Below are 17,520 nucleotides of genomic sequence, written 5' to 3'. Positions count from 1 at the left end.
GCCTTCTGGAAGATAAGAGAAACGTACGTGTGAGATTACAATATCCTGCGCATACGAGGGTGTCTCTTTGGCACAGCCTCCAGGTCATACTATCATGTGACTGGACATTAGATAACAGCAAACTCCTAGTCATGGGGGTCGTGACGTCCACTTACTTAATTACGCTGAACCCTAATGCCCAAAGTACACCAGCAACATCTGTTGTGACTGCACTTTGTGGAGCGATATCCCTCCTTGCCCTCCGATATTCAATAAAGGCATCGACTCCCAGACTATCGCCCTCTGTGGTCCAACTTGGATAGGATTCAAATCCAGCTCCCGGGTGAAACCAATATTAGAATCCCTATCATGCCATCCCTCCCCTAAAAATCAACATAATGCCGGGTGTGACCGCCTGTACTCACCCCATCAAATTCTATTAAAAATTCTGTTTTTAAGCGCCTGCTTGCATCGTGCTCTCCTTCTCTCCTCTCACAAAGGAGGCTGTCTATTTCATCTGCAAGAAGGATCAACACATTCATAAAGACGACAAAATCTGGAGTCGACGCGGACAGAACTTGTAAAATCGCTAGCACTAACAGTGCTTCCAGACAGAAACGAATAATACGAATAGCTGCGGCTCACTGAATTTTAGTACCGCACTCACCAATGAAAATGATGGATGGCTGAAGCTCTCGAGCCGCTGAAAAGAGAGCTCTCACTAACTTTTCTCCCTCTCCAACCTAAAGCAGAAACAGGGATTAGCTCCTCGGAAAGTGATCCAACAATTCAACCCTTCCATCAAAATACTAGTAATTTGTCAAAACATCTCCACATAAATCAAGGCTGACACTCCAGTACAGTGCTGAGGGAACACTGCACTGTCAGATGAGACGTTAAACCGAGGCCTCGTCTACTCTCAGGTTGACGTAAAAGAGCCAATGGCACTATTTTGAAGAGGAGCAGGAGAGTTCTCTCCGGTGTCCTGGTCAGTATTCATTCCTCAATCAACATCATAAAAACAGATTATCTGGTCATTATCACACTGTTGTTTGTGGGAGCTTGATGTGTGCAAATTGGCTGCCGCGTTTCGCGTTTCCCACATTACAACAGTGACTACACTTCAAAAAAGTACTTCATTGGCTGTAAAGCACTTTGAGATGACCAGTGGTCGTGAAAGGCGCTATATATAAATTCAAGTCTTTCTTTAAGGACATAAGAAATAGGAGCAGGAGTAGGCCATTTGATCCCTTCGAGCCTGCTCCGCCATTCAATAAGGTCATGGCTGATCTGATCTTGGGCTCAGCTCCACTTCCCTGCCCGCTCCCCATAACTCTTCACTCCATTATCGCTCAAAAAAATCTGTCTATCCCCACCTTAAATATATTCAATGACCCAGCCTCCACAGCTCTCTGGGGCAGAGAATCCCACAGATTTACAACCCTAGGAGAGAAGAAATTCCTCTTTATCTCAGTTTTAAATGGGCAACCCCTTATTCTGAAACTATGCCCCAGTTCTAGATTCCCCCACGAGTGGTTCTCAACATATAAACTGCAATTAAACATTCAAGAGAGTGCCTCCAAGTACTACGGTATCCACATGTTAAATAAATTTATATAGCGCCTTTCACGACCACCAGGCGTCCTAAAGTGCTTTACAGCCAATTAAGTACTTTTGAAGTGTAGTCACTGTTGTAATGTAGGAAACATGGCAGCCAATTTGCACACAGAAAGCTCCTACAAACAGCAATGTGATATTGACCAGATAATCTCTTTTAGTGATGTTGATTGAAGGATAAATATTGGCCAGGACACCAGGGATAACTCCCCTGATCATCTTCAAAATAGTGCCATGTGATCTTTTACTTCCACCCGAGAGCAGATGGGGCCTCGGTTTAACGTCACATCCGAAATACAGCACCTCCGACAGTGCAGCGCTCCCTCAGTACTGTACTGGCCTGTCAGCCTAGATTTGTGCGCTCAAGTCTCTGGAGTGGGACTTTGAGAACAAGACGGAGGCAGTTTCCACACATTCCCACTTTATTTTGGGTCTCTATGCCATGCCCGATCCCCACGGAGCACTTTATTCCATTCCCCTCTTCGTTTTACAAATGGGCATCAAAATAAAAACCACTAACCAAAAGTAAAAGAAAGTTTTCTAAAACATGCTCTCTGAGGTTGGCATGGTTACTCACATATTTGGAGGTTAGACTTGCAGCGCTGATATTGAAGAATGTTGCATTGGATTCAGAGGCCACAGCTTTAGCCTAATTGAAACAGGAGGTGTGATTGAGAAACAGTAAATGCTTAGTACACAACACATTCATTTAGGATGAAAGACATTTCCCATAACAGATCTCTGACCAAACCTCAATAGCTACACATGTCAGGCCATCTGTGACACTCTTACACTGCTATCCTATGAAATCAATCAATGGTGCTGAACTTGAAACCTTCTTGTTATGAATGGGTCAGTAACCTATCACGTGGTACATTAACAGTACAGTAGACACCTCAAGTCACTGGAGAAATACCACCGACGTCTCCGCAAGATCCTACAAATCCCCTGGGAGGGCAGATGCACCAACATTAGCGTCCTCGTCCAGGCCAACATCCCCAGCATCGAAGCACTGACCACACTTGATCAGCTCCGCTGGGCAGGCCACATAGTTCGCATGCCAGACACAAGACTCCCAAAGCAAGTGCTCTTCACGGCAAACGAGCCCAAGGTGGGCAGAGGAAACATTACAAGGGACACCCTCAAAGCCTCCCTGATAAAGTGCGACATCCCCACCGACACCTGGGAGTCCCTGGCCAAACACCGTCCTAAGTGGAAGAAGTGCATCCGGGAGGGCACTGAGCACCTCGAGTCTCATCGCCGAGAGCACACAGAAATCAAACGCAGGCAGCGGAAGGGGCGTGCGGCAAACCAGTCCCACCCGCCCTTTCCCTCAACGACTATCTGTCCCACCTGTGACAGAGTCTGTGCCTCTCGTATTGGACTGTTCAGCCACCAAAGAACTCACTTCAGGAGTGGAAGCAAGTCTTCCTCGATTCCGAGGGACTGCGTATGATAATGATGGGTACATTAACCCAGCAGGCCATCAGAGCAGCGCCAGTAACTGAATGCGGATCGATTTTGCAGCTCAAAATGGTTAACAGAATACGGATTTTTTTAAATAAATTTAGTGACCTACGCAAGCAAATACATCAACATGTACACACTGCAAGATCCCACAAACAGCAATATGATGAATAGCCAGTTAATCTATTTGTGCTGCTGCTGCTGGAGAGAAGTGTTAAACCAAAACGCCAGGAAGCTTTCTGATCTTCAAATTCCATTCCAAACAACTTCCGTTTATGTAGCACTTTTAACATAGTAAAAAATCCCAAGGTGCTTCATAGAAGCGTAATCAGACAAAAACAGTCCTATGGGATGTTTTACCTCCACCTGGAAAGGGATGAAGCATCACTTTCATGTCCCATCTGAAGAGCAGCACCTCCAACAGTGCAGCACTCCCTCAGTACTGCTCTGGAGTGTCAACCTGGATTATGCGCTAAAGTGTCTGGGGTAGAGCTTGAACCCATGACCCTTCTGACTCAGATGCGAGGGGGCTACCCATTGAGCCAAACTAAAGCTGAAAACAGTGCCTGGGGTAAAACACTTCATTTCAGGTCACCACCATGGCTGTAACTGGAATACAAGGCGAGATTCTTCAAACCTATACATCAGAGACAACTGGAAGTAAAACTTTCTACAACGGTAAACAGACCACAGGGCTGAAGTTGGTCTTCACCAGTAGCGTGAACAGGCTCGTGTCGAATTGGTGACCCACCAGTCATTTTTCTTTTCCATTGAAGTCCGTTACGCACTACTAGCGTAGACCCTCCAGGAGACTGATTGCTCTACATACCCAACGCAACTCACCTCATCGAGCTCGCTTCAGATGTGACCTAAGCTACCCGAGATGTAGCTGCGTCAAAGACCCAGCAGCGTCAACATGCAGGCCTTTCAAGGCCGCATTTCAGCTAATGCAAAACTCTGTACAGCAATATAAAGGAAGACATTGTATTTAGGGAAGAGAACTGGGATGTGTTCCAGCGTTGTTTTTTTTTAAAAAAACACTCTAATGAGTGGGGCCTTCATGCAAGCGTTTTCACTGTGATTCTGGTCAAGGCTGCATGAAGTATTTATTGGAAATACCCCAAAAGAAAAAAGAAAAGATGAGGACGGTCACACTCCAGACGAGATCTCCAGATTAGTGTCAGCTGTGGCTCAGCGGTAGCCTCAGAGTCAGAAGGTTCAAGTCCCACTCCAGGAACTTCAGCACAAAATCCAGGCCGACACTCCAGTGCAGTAGTGAGCAACAACCCCGCTACACTGCGCTGCCTCCTCCACTGCCCAGCCTATTTAAATGTTTGCGCAGGCGCGGTACCTACAATGGAAAAGTCGGTGAGCAGCCTGTGCTGGACCTTGCCAACGTGGCTGTGCAGCTTAGCGGAAACATTGGTCCTGAGGGAGTGCTGCACTGTCGGAGGTGCCGTTTTTAAGGATGGAACGTTAAACCGAGGCTCCGTCTGCCTTGTCAGGTGGATGTAAAAGATCCGAAGGCTCTATTTCAAGGATAACATTACCTGGCCATTATCACATTGCTGTTTCTGGGAGCTTGCTGTAGGCAAATTTAGCTGCCATGTTTCCTACATTACTACAGTGACTACACTCCAAAAGTACTTTTTTGGTGGTAAAGCACTTTGGGATCAACCTAATTGTCAAAGGAGCTGATTAAATGCAAGTCTTTCTTTCTTGTTAGCCAGCTTTCAGTCACGATCCCCAAACAAATCTCTGATCATTTACTGTACCTTTGTATATATAATACATATAGATGAATATACAAAATTATATCTCCTGTGTTGTAAACTGCTACACTTAACGGGCATTACGGAATGGCCTGATTTAAGTTTAATTCCAGCCTTTGTTGAAGGATTAATGATTAGTTTCCCCTTCCCTCCATCCATCAACTTGAGCAGGTGTCTCAATCATCCAATGTTTCCTTACTTTTTGTAGACTTTCAGCTGTAACATGCAGACTTCTCTGATCTCGGTGTGTGTTTGTAGGTACAGCAGCTGGTCACTACTGATCACACCAACAACAGACTGCTTGCCGATTCAGTTTGACACTACACAATGGCGTGCGCCTTCACTCTGTTCTAGTCCAATATTTTCCAGCTGCCAAGAGAGTCAACAACCTGCAGTCGCAGCTAGATCAGCAATGGGTAAATACCACTGTGTGCCGAGAATTGCACGGCTATTGTTTAAAGGGGACAGTGTACAGTGGCTAGAACATATTAGGAGCAGGAGTAGGACATACGGCTCCTCAATAAATCTTCGACTTTCCCGCCCGATCCCCATATCCCCGATTCCCTAGTCCAAAAATCTATTCATCTCAGCCTTGATCAATGGCCGAGCATCCACAGCCCTCTGGGCTAGAGAATTCCAAAGATTCACAGTCCTCAGTGAAGAATTTCCTCATCTCAGTCTGATCTCTTATCCTGAGACTATGCCCCCTCGTCATGGGCGAAGACCTTGACAGTTATCCTCGACTCCGAGGGACTGCCTATGATGATGATGCCCCCTAGTTCCAGACTCTCCAGCCCAGGGAAACAACATCTCGGCATCTATCCGGTCAATCTCCCTCAGAATCTTATATGTTTCAATGAGATCACTTCACATTCTTCTGAACTCTAGAGAGTAAAGCCCCAAGCTACTCAACCTCTCATAAGACAGCCCGCTCATCCCAGGAATCAATCTAGTGAACATCTATTGTACCGCCTCCAAAGCAAGTATATCCTTCCTTAGATAAGGAGACCAAAACTGTGCACAGTGCTCCCGGTGTGGTCTCACCAAGGCCTTGTACAATTGTAGCAAGACTTCCTTACTCTTATACTCCAATCCTCTAGCAATAAAGGGCAACATGCCATTTGCCTTCCTAATTGCTTGCTGTACCTGCATGCTAACTCAGCTTCCTCTACAAGGTCACCTAAATCTCTCTGTGCACCAACATTTAATAGTTTCTCACCATTTAAAAAATATTCTATTTTGCTATTCTTCCTACCAAAGTAAATAACCTCACATTTCCCCACATTATACTCCATCTGCCACCTTATTGCCCACTCACTTTACCTGACTATATCCCTTTGCAGGCTCTTTGCGTCCTTCCAACAGCTTACTGTCCCACCGAGCATTGTATCGTCAGCAAACTTGGATACATTGCACTCAGTCCTTTCATCCAAGTCATCCAAAATATGATGTGATTGGGATTACGGAGACGTGGCTCCAGGATGATTATGGCTGGGAACTCAACATCCAGGGGTATTCAACATTCAGGAAGGATAGAATAAAAGGAAAAGCAGGTGGGGTAGCATTGCTGGTTAAAGAGGAGATTAATACAATAGTTAGGAAAGACATTAGCTTGGATAATGTGGAATCTATATGGGTCGAGCTGCAGAACACCAAAGGGCAAAAAATGTTAGTGGGAGTTGTGTACAAACCTCCAAACAGTAGTAGTGATGTTGGGGAGGGCATCAAACAAGAAATTATGGGTGCATGCAATAAGGGTACAGCAGTTATAATGGGTGACTTTAATATGCACATAGATTGGGCTAACCAAACTGGAAGCAATACGGTGGAGGCGGATTTCCTGGAGTGCATAAGGGATGGTTTTCTAGACCAATATGTCGAGGAACCAACTAGGGGGGAGGCCATCTTAGACTGGGTGTTGTGTAATGAGAGAGGATTAATTAGCAATCTCATTGTGCGAGGCCCCTTGGGGAACAGTGACCATAATATGGTGGAATTCTGCATTAAGATGGAGAATGAAACAGTTAATTCAGAGACCATGGTCCAGAACTTAAAGAAGGGTAACTTTGAAGGTATGAGGCGTGAATTGGCTAGGATTGATTGGCGAATGATACTTGAGGGGTTGACTGTGGATGGGCAATGGCAGACTTTGAGACCGCATGGATGAACTACAACAATTGTACATTCCTGTCTGGCATAAAAATAAAAAAGCGAAGGTGGGTCAACCGTGGCTATCTAGGGAAATCAGGGATAGTATTAAAGCCAAGGAAGTGGCATACAAATTGGCCAGAAATAGCAGCGAACCCGGAGACTGGGAGAAATTTAGAACTCAGCAGGAGGACAAAGGGTTTGATTAGGGCAGGGAAAATGGAGTACGAGAAGAAGCTTGCGGGGAACATTAAGACGGATTGCAAAAGTTTCTATAGATATGTAAAGAGAAAAAGGTTAGTAAAGACAAATGTAGGTCCCCTGCAGTCAGAATCAGGGGAAGTCATAACGGGGAACAAAGAAATGGCGGACCAATTAAACAAGTACTTTGGTTCGGTATTCACTAAGGAGGACACTAACAACATTCCGGATATAAGGGTCAGAGGGTCTAATAAGGAGGAAGAACTGAGGGAAATCTTTATTAGTCGGGAAATTGTGTTGGGGAAATTGATGGGATTGAAGGCCGATAAATCTCCAGGGCCTGCTGGACTGCATCCCAGAGTACTTTAGGAGGTGGCCTTGGAAATAGCGGATGCATTGACAGTCATTTTCCAACATTCCATTGTCTCTGGATCAGTTCCTATCGAGTGGAGGGTAGCCAATGTAACCCCACTTTTTAAAAAAGGAGGGAGAGAGAAAACAGGGAATTATAGACCGGTCAGCCTGACATCGGTAGTGGGTAAGATGATGGAATCAATTATTAAGGATGTCATAGCAGCACATTTGGAAAGAGGTGACATAATAGGTCCAAGTCAGCATGGATTTGTGAAAGGGAAATCATGCTTGACAAATCTTCTGGAATTTTTTGAGGATGTTTGCAGTGGAGTGGACAAGGGAGAACCATTTGATGTGATATATTTGGACTTTCAGAAGGCTTTCGACAAGGTTCCACACAAGAGATTAATGTGCAAAGTTAAAGCACATGGGATTGGGGGTAGTGTGCTGACATGGATTGAGAAATGGTTGTCAGACAGGAAGCAAAGAGTAGGAGTAAATGGGTACTTTTCAGAATGGCAGGCGGTGAGTAGTGGGGTACCGCAAGGTTCTGTGCTGAGGCCCCAGCTGTTTACACTGTATATTAATGATTAGGACGAGGGAATTAAATGTAGTATCTCCAAATTTGCGGATGACACTAAGTTAGGTGGCAGTGTGAGCTGCGAGGAGGATGCTATGAGGCTGCAGAGTGACTTGGATAGGTTAGGTGAGTGGGCAAATGCATGGCAGATGAAGTATAATGTGGATAAATGTGAGGTTGTCCACTTTGGTGGTAAAAACAGAGAGACAGACTATTATCTGAATGGTGACAGATTAGGAAAAGGGGAGGTGCAACGAGACTTGGGTGTCATGGTACATCAGTCATTGAAGGTTGGCATGCAGGTACAGCAGGCGGTTAAGAAAGCAAATGGCATGTTGGCCTTCATAGCGAGGGGATTTGAGTACAGGGGCAGGGAGGTGTTGCTACAGTTGTGCAGGGCCTTGGTGAGGCCACACCTGGAGTATTGTGTACAGTTTTGGTCTCCTAACCTGAGGAAGGACATTCTTGTTATTGAGGGAGTGCAGCGAAGGTTCACCAGACTGATTCCCGGGATGGCGGGACTGACCTATCAAGAAAGACTAAATCAACTGGGCTTGTATTCACTGGAGTTCAGAAGAATGAGAGGGGACCTTATAGAAACGTTTAAAATTCTGATGGGTTTAGACAGGTTAGATGCAGGAAGAATGTTCACAATGTTGGGGAAGTCCAGAACCAGGATAAGGGGTAAGCCATTTAGGACCGAGATGAGGAGAAACTTCTTCACCCAGAGAGTGGTGAACCTGTGGAATTCTCTACCACAGAAAGTTGTTGAGGCCAATTCACTAAATATATTCAAAAAGGAGTTAGATGTAGTCCTTACTACTAGGGGGATCAAGGGGTATGGCAAGAAAGCAGGAATGGGGTACTGAAGTTCCATGTTCAGCCATGAACTCATTGAATGGCGGTGCAGGCTAGAAGGGCCGAATGGCCTACTCCTGCACCTATTTTCTATGTTTCTACGTTCTTATGTTCTTATTAATATAGATTGGTAATAGCTGAGGCCCAAGCACTGATCCTTGTGGCACCCCACTAATTACAGTCTGCGAACCAGTAAATGACCCATTTATCCCTACTCTCCGTTAACCAATCCTCCATCCATGCTAATACATTACCCCCAACCTGTTATCTTGCATTTCAACGTTTTATGTGCCACCTTATCAAATCCCATTTGGAAATCCAAATATACTGCATCCACTGGTTCCCCTTTATCTATCCTGCTAGTTACATCCTCAGAATACCAAAATTTGTTCAACATGATTTCCCTTTCATAAAACCATGTTGACTCTGCCTAATCATGTTATAATTATCTAAGTGCCCTGATACCACTTCCTCAATAATAGATTCCAGCATTTTCCCAACAACTGATGTCAGGCTAACTGGCCTGTAGTTCCCCATGTTCTCTCTCCCTCCTTTCTTGAACAGTGGGGTTACATTTGCTATCTTCCAATCCACTGGGACCATTCTAGAACCTGGGGAATTTTGAAAGATCACAACCAATGCATCCACTATCTCTGCAGCCACCTCCTTTAAAACCCTAGGATGTAGGCCATCAGGTCCAGGGGATTGGTCAGCTTTTAATCCCATTAAAAATATCTACTGATATTAATTACTTTTAAGTTCTTCAATCTTATTAGCCCCTTGGCTCCCCACTATTTTCGGTATGCTTTTTGTGTCTTCTACCATGAAGACAGATACAAAATCTCTGTTTAAAGTCTCTACCATTTCCTTATTCCCCATTATAATTTCTCCTGTTCCAGCCTCTAAGGGACCAATGCTTACTTTTGCGATTCACTTCCTTTTTACATACTTGTAGAAGCTCCTCCAATCCGCTTTGTATTTCTTGATAGTTTACTCGTTCTATTTTCTCCCTTATCATCAATTTTTTGGTCATCCTTTGCTGGTTTCTAAAGCTCTCCCAATCCTCAGGCTTACTACCAATCTTTGCAACATTTTAATCTAATGCTATCCTTAGAAACCATGGCATGAGACAGTCAGGCTGTATCTTCTGCAGTCTCAAACGGCATTTGACTGCAGGACTGTTGAGTGCAAGTCGGCAAGTCCGTCTGTTGTCGGTGTGACCAGCTGCTGTACCTACAAACACACACCGAGATCAAACAAAAGTCTGCATGTTACAGCTGAAAGTCTACAAAAAGTAAGGAAACATTGGACGATTGAGACACCTGCTCAAGTTGATAGGCAGAGGGAGGGGGAAACTATTCATTAATCCTTAAACAAAGACTGGAATTAAACTTAAAACAGGTCATTCCTGACAACAAGCTCATTTCACTAACATTTGTATAGTGTAGCATTCTTTACAGTACAGAAGGTATACATTTGCATACACACAAAATGATCAGATACACTTATTTTGGGGAGTGTGTGAATGAAGGATAGCCAATAAGAACTTGCAATTACGACCTCAGGACATACCAAAGCCGACAATAAAATACTTTTTGAAGTGTAGTCACTGCTGTAATGCAGGAAACGCGACAACCGATTAGCAGACAGCAAGATCCCACAGACAGCTGCCCTTCTTCGAGATAAAGCCACTTTTACGTCCACCCGAGGGGGCCTCGGTTTACTGTCTCATCGTAAAGACGACACCCCTCTTCAGTACTGCATTGGGAGTGTCAGCCTAGGTTATGCGCTCAGGTCCCTGGAGTAGGACCTGAACCCACAACCTTCTGACTTTAGAGAAAAGAGCGTTACCCACCGGGTAGCCACTGCTGACACAAATAACTTAGTCCATCCATTAAGAGTTAAATTGAATTAGGAAATGTGTAGTGCATTAGATTGTACAGCAAGGATATGATTGTCACTGTTCCGGATATATCAATGTACATTTAAAACTTACATACCAGCATGGTCTTCCCGTTCCCCGGTGGGCCAAACAGCAGCAAACCCCGAGCAGGAGCTCTTAGTCCAGTGAACAACTGGAGGACAGAAAAAGGTGGAGGCGAAAAAACCATCAGAAACCACACTGCAAACGGAGCTTATTTCGTACATCCGAGATCTCCAAAAACGGGGAAACGGTCAGTAAAGCAAGAACTTGCATTTGTAAAAATGTCTCTCACACGACACAGAAATGACATCCTCGCGACTTTGAATTCTTGAACGGCAGTCAGTCACACCCAGCAGCCAATTTGTGCACAGCAAGATGTACTCAAACTGTGCAAGCACCCCAGCCCTCTCTCCCTGCAGCACCAGTTCTCAAAAGTCTGAACTGGCTCTGAAGATGCGTCCCCTCCCACATACAATCAATGGATCTGCCCCAGGACATAGGGAGTTGTGCCCAGTGAATGAATCACGTCGGCCTAATGGGAAAGAGAGACTTCACCCTTCAGGGGCTTCAACTGTGTATAATATATAAATATAAGATAGTCACTAATAAATCCAATCAGGAATTCAGGAGAAACCTCTTTACCCAGAGAGCGGTGAGAATGTGGAAATCGTAACCATAGGAAGTAGTTGAGGTGAATTGCATAGATGCCTTTAAGGGGAAGCTAGATAAATACACGAGGGAGAAAGGAATAGAAGGATATGGTGATAGGGTGAGATGAAGAGAGATGGGAGGAGGCTCATGTGGAACATAAACACCGGCACGGACCTGTTGGGCTGAATAGCCTGTTCCCATGCTCTACATTCACAGTAATTCTACCTAAAAAAGAGCGTTTTTAAAACGAGAAGCTACATACTTTGATAATGGCTTCAGTATGAAACACCAGAGTACTCTCCTTCCCATGTATGCTGACAACACCCAGCTCTACCTCACTACCACGGATTTCTATCCCTCCGTGGTCTCAATGCTCAGACTGCTTATCTGACATCTAGTACCGGATGAGCAGAAATGTTCCCCAATTGGGAAGACCGAAGCCATTGTCCTTGGTCCCTGCCACAAACTGCGTTCCCTAGCCACTGATTCCATTCCTCTCCCTAGGATCTGTCTGAGGCTGAGCCAGACTGTTCACAACCAAGGTGGAATATTTGACCCTGAACAGAGCTTCCGGCTACATATCCGCAGCATAACTATTTCCACCTCCGTAACATCGCCTGTCTCCAGCCCTGCCTCAGCTCATCTGCTGCTGAAACCCTCATCCATGCCTCTGTTACCTCTAGACTACTCCAACTCACTCCTGGTTGGCCTCCCACGTTCTACCCTACATAAACTTGAGGTCATCCAAAACTCGGCAGCCCGTGTCCGAACTCGCACCAAGTCCCGCTCACCCATCACCCCTCTGCTCCCTGATCTATATTGGCTCCCGGTTAAGCAACGCCTCTATTTCAAAATCCTCGCCCCTCCATATCCCTCATCTCCTTCAGCCTCACAACCCCCTCTCCCACCCCCGTCCCACAGTGTGTGCGCTCCTCAAATTCTGCCCTCTTGAGCATCCTTGATTATAACTACTCCACCACTGGTGGTCGTGCCTTCAGCTGCCTGGGCCCAAAGCTCTGGAACTCCCTCCCTAAACCTCTCTGCTTCTCATTCCTCCTTTAAGACGCTCCTTAAACCTATCTCTTTGACCAAGCTTTTGGTCATCTGCCGTAATTTCTTCTTATGTGGCTCTATGTCAAATTTATTTGTTTTGTCTTATAACACTCCTGTGAAGCACCTTGGGGTGTTTTACATTAAAGGCACTATATAAATACAAGTTTTTGTTGTTAAGCACTAACACTACTTACAGCCATGCTTACATTTTCTTCCACTTTTCCCCCCCTGGAGAGACCGTCTGCAACGTCTGCATCTTTTCTCTTCACTCCACAACCATTCGTTACTTGTGATAAACTCGGCATAACTTCTGCGACCTAGATTTAGTTAAGGGCATCTAGCACTTAGCTGTGAAAGTCTCCTTTGGTAACAGCCTGCAAGAGTCCCATTTCGAGATGACTTTGTACAGGCTCAGCCCAGTTTCGAGTGAGTCTGATCAATGCGGCTCTGGGGAACCCACCCAGCTGCTATTTTAAATGTAAAAACCGTGCATGGCCGGTATTTTGATGGCCCACGCAACCCCTTAACGGGGCCCCGCAGGGTGGGAAACATTTACAAGGAGAATTGGGGCGTGATCCCACAGCATGAAAACATTCCAGTCATTCTGCCTCACAGACCCGGGGACCACCGATGTGGGAAATAAACACAAAAAAGGTACAGTAGTGGGTACGGTTCTACAGTTGGGATAGCAATTACCACACTTCGCACTTGCTCCGAACACTTTCTAACAGCGGGTGGTTCAAATAGGAGAGTTCAAGATGGCCCACCTTGAAGCGCAGAGAGTTTCACCAAAATACGAGCCAACAACAGGACAGAGAGCTACAAACACCGTGAAGGGTCTCAAGTAGGCGGACTGGGCTTACCTCAGGCCTGAGAGACGGAAGAATAACAATCTCCTGTAGAGCCTGTTTCGCCAGCTCTTGCCCAGCGACGTCTTCAAAACGGACGGATGGTGCACTGTTCAACAAGATACACATCATTTAACTCTGCCATAGCCCCCCTGCAGTCTCAGCCCAGGTCCTGAGCGACACTCCTTACAATGATTGTTTGGTGCAGCAAGTTTACACTCTCAGCTCAAATACAGAACCATCCTCTTCCCCCCCCACCCATCCAGCACTGGCACACAAACCCCCCCCCCGACCCACCCACCTCTGGTACATCACCCCCTCCCCCACCCACCTCTGGTACATCACCCCCTCCCCCACCCACCTCTGGTACATCACCACCTCCCACCTCCCCCACCCACCTCTGGTACATCACCCCCTCCCACCCCACCCACCCATCCACCACTGGCACACACAAACCCCCCCCACCCACCTACCTCTGGTACATCACCCCCTCCCACCCACCCACCTCCAGCAACCCCCCCACCCAACCATCTCTGGCAGGTCAGCCCCACCCACCCATCTCTGGCAGGTCAGCCCCACCCACCCATCTCTGGCAGGTCAGCCCCACCCACCCATCTCTGGCACATTCCTCCCCCCCCCCCCCCCCCCCCAAACATACATTTCTGGCACATCCCCCTCCCACCTCTGGCATTTCAGCCCCCCAAAACACCCACCTCTGGCATATCACCACCCCACCCCCTACACCCACTGGGAAATGAATCAGTTAACTGTGTAAGCAAGCACTCCAAACACATGGTTGTAAGATTTCCAAGTATAAATAAATCCTCTAATGTTTTCCTCGATTGTCGCACTGCTTCACGATGCAGTACATGCACAACCCCTAAAGACCGTTATGCCCACAGCAGCAAATCCATTGATATGAACAAGGTATCAGTAGTAATATCGGGTAATAAACAAAAAAAGTAACATCAGGTTATTAAACTAAATTGAAATCTACTGGGCCCCCAATGGTCGATGGGTCAACACACCAGAAGCCGCACCACCACTGTACAAATCCCAGGATCAATGACTGGTCCGAGAATCAGCCAATGTGGGGTACCTCAGTGGGTTTCCGTGCCCCCAGGCTAGCCGGTGGCGGGGGGGGGGGGAAACCACACATAAAAAAGGGTTTCTACTCCTGGTCACAATTCTCTGACCTCTCCAGGAAAGCATGGGTGCACAGATACTTGGGTGAAGACAGAAATGTGACACTTGTGTGATAAAAAGAGTTTTGCTGCGAGGAAATTTACCCCCAAAGATCGTGGGGCAGCTGCAGGTATAGTTTGAGAAAATCCCGTGAATGTAGGTTTGCTGTTGAAATGCAGCCCAAAACTAGCTGAAAGGGACTATAGTGAGACTTGTACAATATCTGCCATCAACTGGTTGTCAAATGGGACCGTTCAAATTACCAGTAACTGAAAGAGCAGCAGACAGGGTGCACGGATTATTTTGGGGGAGAGGTGCTCTTGAAGTAAGGTACAGTGGTGTAACGTGTAGCTTACTGGACTAGTAATCCACAGAACGCAAGTTCAAATTCAGTTTAAAAGTCTGGAAATAAAAATCTGCCATGATTAAAAGTGCTCACGAAACTCGAATAGTCAGAAAAAGCCCAACTAGTTCACTAATGTCCCTTTAGGGAAGGAGACCTGCCGTCCTTACCCGGTCTAGGCCTATATGTGACTCCAGTCCCACACCAACTGCCTTCAGAAGTGGGCCGCTCAGTTGTACAAAGCTGTACCACCTTCTCAGGGCAACTAGGGATGAGCATTATAAGCCGGCCATGCCAGCAACAACCACATCCCGAGAATGAATTTCTTTTAACGTACAAAATAGCAGGCATTCCTGACACCTGCTTGACTTCGAATAGTACTGTGGCATCTTTTAAATCCACTTGCGAGCCAGACAACTCGCTGGAAAGACAGCACACCTCCGACAATGTGGCACTCCCTCAGTACCGCACTGGAGTGACAGCCTGGATAATGTGCTCAAGTCTCTGAGGTGGTGCACTGGATACAATACCAGATAAGACCACATTTTTACCTTTCACTGGATGCGAGTGTTGGAGAAAAAGCAGGACTTTGTAATAAACTTTAAGTGCCATCAAAGTCTCTCTGATGCAAATGCAGTTTTTTTTTTACTACCTACATGTTCACAAGAACAGAACATAAGAAATAGGAGCAGGAGTAGGCCATTTGGCCCCTCGAGCCTTCCCGCCATTCAATAAGATCATGGCTGATCGGATCTTGGCCTCAACTTCACTTCCCCGCCCGCTCCCCATAACCCTTTACTCTCTTAACGCTCAAAAATCTGTTTATCTCTGCCTTAAATATATTCAATGACTCAGCCTCCACAGCTCTCTGGGGCAGAGAATTCCATAGATTTACAAACCTCAGAAGAAATTTCTCCTCATCTGTTTTAAATGGGTGACCCCTTATTCTGAAACTATGCTCTCTAGTTCTGGATTCCCCCCATGAGGGGAAACATCCTCTCTGCATCTACCCTGTCAAGCTCCCTCAGAGTCTTATACACCTCAGTCTTCTAAACTCCAGTGAATATAGGCCCAGCCTGCTCAACCTTTCTTCATACGACAATCCCTCCATCTCAGGAATCAACCTCGTGAACCTTCTCTGAACTGCTTCCAATGTAGGTAGATCCCTCCTTAAATAAGAGACCAAAACTGTATGCTGTACTCCAGTTATGATCTCCAACGCCCTGTGCAGTTCGATGCAGCTTAAATCGATGACATATAACATAGGGTTACCTGTCCACCACTTCATTCAGGATTATGTTTGCCAGCTTGCTATCGACATTTCGAAAATTTTTCAAATCCTTCTTCTTCCGAGGAGTTGCAACAGGAGTGGTGGGTTTGTTTGGTCTGGTGGTGTTCTTTGTACTCGTAGCCTGTAAAAAGGTGAATACTTTCAGCAGACCAAATAAATCCTCAAAGCAAACTGCAAGAGTCAAACTCCTAATGGTGGAGGTTTGGACCTCTCCTCTGCAAACGGCAATTGATGCTAGGTTAATTGTTAACTGTAAATTTGAGACTGATCATTTTTTTTATTAACCAAAAGGTACTAAGGGATATTAGGTCGCAGATCAGCCAGGTACTCAATGAATGGCGGAACAGGCTCGAGGGGCTAAACGGCCTACTCCTGTTTCTACGTTCCTGTAAGGGAAATTCAATAAAATGAAATTGAACATTAATTAAAATAAAGATTTTGTGGCTTACAAGTCATTAACACTACAGTGAATTGGCCAGCCAGCTATCAAACTTGCGTACAAACCCATCACCAAGCGTAAACATATCCAAACCAAGCCGCTGAGAAATGCACACAGGTAGGGGTTGCACAGGTTGGCAAGAGCCAAGACTTGGGGACCTCGGAGGGCACTGCTGGAGTTTAACCAACTGTACCAACCGAGGAAACTCCATACTGGCGGTGTGTTGGCTTTACTGATCTGGAATAAATAAACAACTTGTATTTATAAAATGCCTTTAACGTAGTACAATGTCCCAAGGCGCTTTCACAGGAGTGTTGGAAGAAAAAAAATAAAATTTGACACCGAGCCAGGTAAGAAATTATGGCAGGTGACCAAAAGCTTGGTCAAAGATGGAGGTTTTAAGGAGCATCTTAAAAGGAGGAAAGAGAGGTAGAGAAGCAGAGAGGTTTAGGGAGGGAGTTCCAGAGCTTGGGGCCGAAGCAGCTGAAGGCACGGCCACCGATGGTTGAGCAATTATAATCAGTTAGAAATAAAGTAAAGAAAATCACTAGCAGTAGTACAGAGGAATAAACACACACGGTATTACCCGCTCCTCTGGGTAGAGCCATAGGCTTCCTTCCTTCGATCTGCTCGCACCAACTCTCACTCTCAGTTTATAGCCTGTCTCCATCGGCTAGTGCCGTATGCCCACCCAGTGGTCTGGGGTTACGGCTCCACTATCCCGTGCTTCTTGTATCGTCACTTTATTCGATCATCGCAGGCTAGCCCACTGATTTCACCTGTCCCAACTCCTCCCATCAGAAGCGCACA

At 46.0% G+C, this 17,520-nt stretch overlaps 1 protein-coding gene across 3 annotated transcripts in view; it reads right to left on the bottom strand.

The window, feature by feature from the left end:
- The window catches only part of spast (spastin), an 80,165-nt gene that overhangs the window by 27,783 nt on the left and 34,862 nt on the right, over positions 1–17,520 (bottom strand). For all 3 annotated transcript variants that reach the window (XR_011593823.1, XM_070884840.1, XM_070884841.1), the window contains 6 exons: positions 16,253–16,392; positions 13,468–13,561; positions 10,977–11,051; positions 2,174–2,245; positions 647–722; positions 405–496 (listed from right to left, as the gene is read on the bottom strand). Coding sequence is in view for 2 of the 3 variants with exons in the window: in XM_070884840.1 (XP_070740941.1) it covers positions 405–496; positions 647–722; positions 2,174–2,245; positions 10,977–11,051; positions 13,468–13,561; positions 16,253–16,392 (549 nt within the window). In the remaining variant the exon portion in view is untranslated. The remainder of the gene's footprint in view (positions 1–404; positions 497–646; positions 723–2,173; positions 2,246–10,976; positions 11,052–13,467; positions 13,562–16,252; positions 16,393–17,520) is intronic.

This window comes from Pristiophorus japonicus, chromosome 7, assembly GCF_044704955.1.
Source record: "Pristiophorus japonicus isolate sPriJap1 chromosome 7, sPriJap1.hap1, whole genome shotgun sequence".
Classification (NCBI taxonomy): Eukaryota; Metazoa; Chordata; class Chondrichthyes; family Pristiophoridae; genus Pristiophorus; species Pristiophorus japonicus.
Note: the sequence above shows the minus strand (reverse complement) of the source record. Positions and strands in the feature narration are given on the sequence as shown.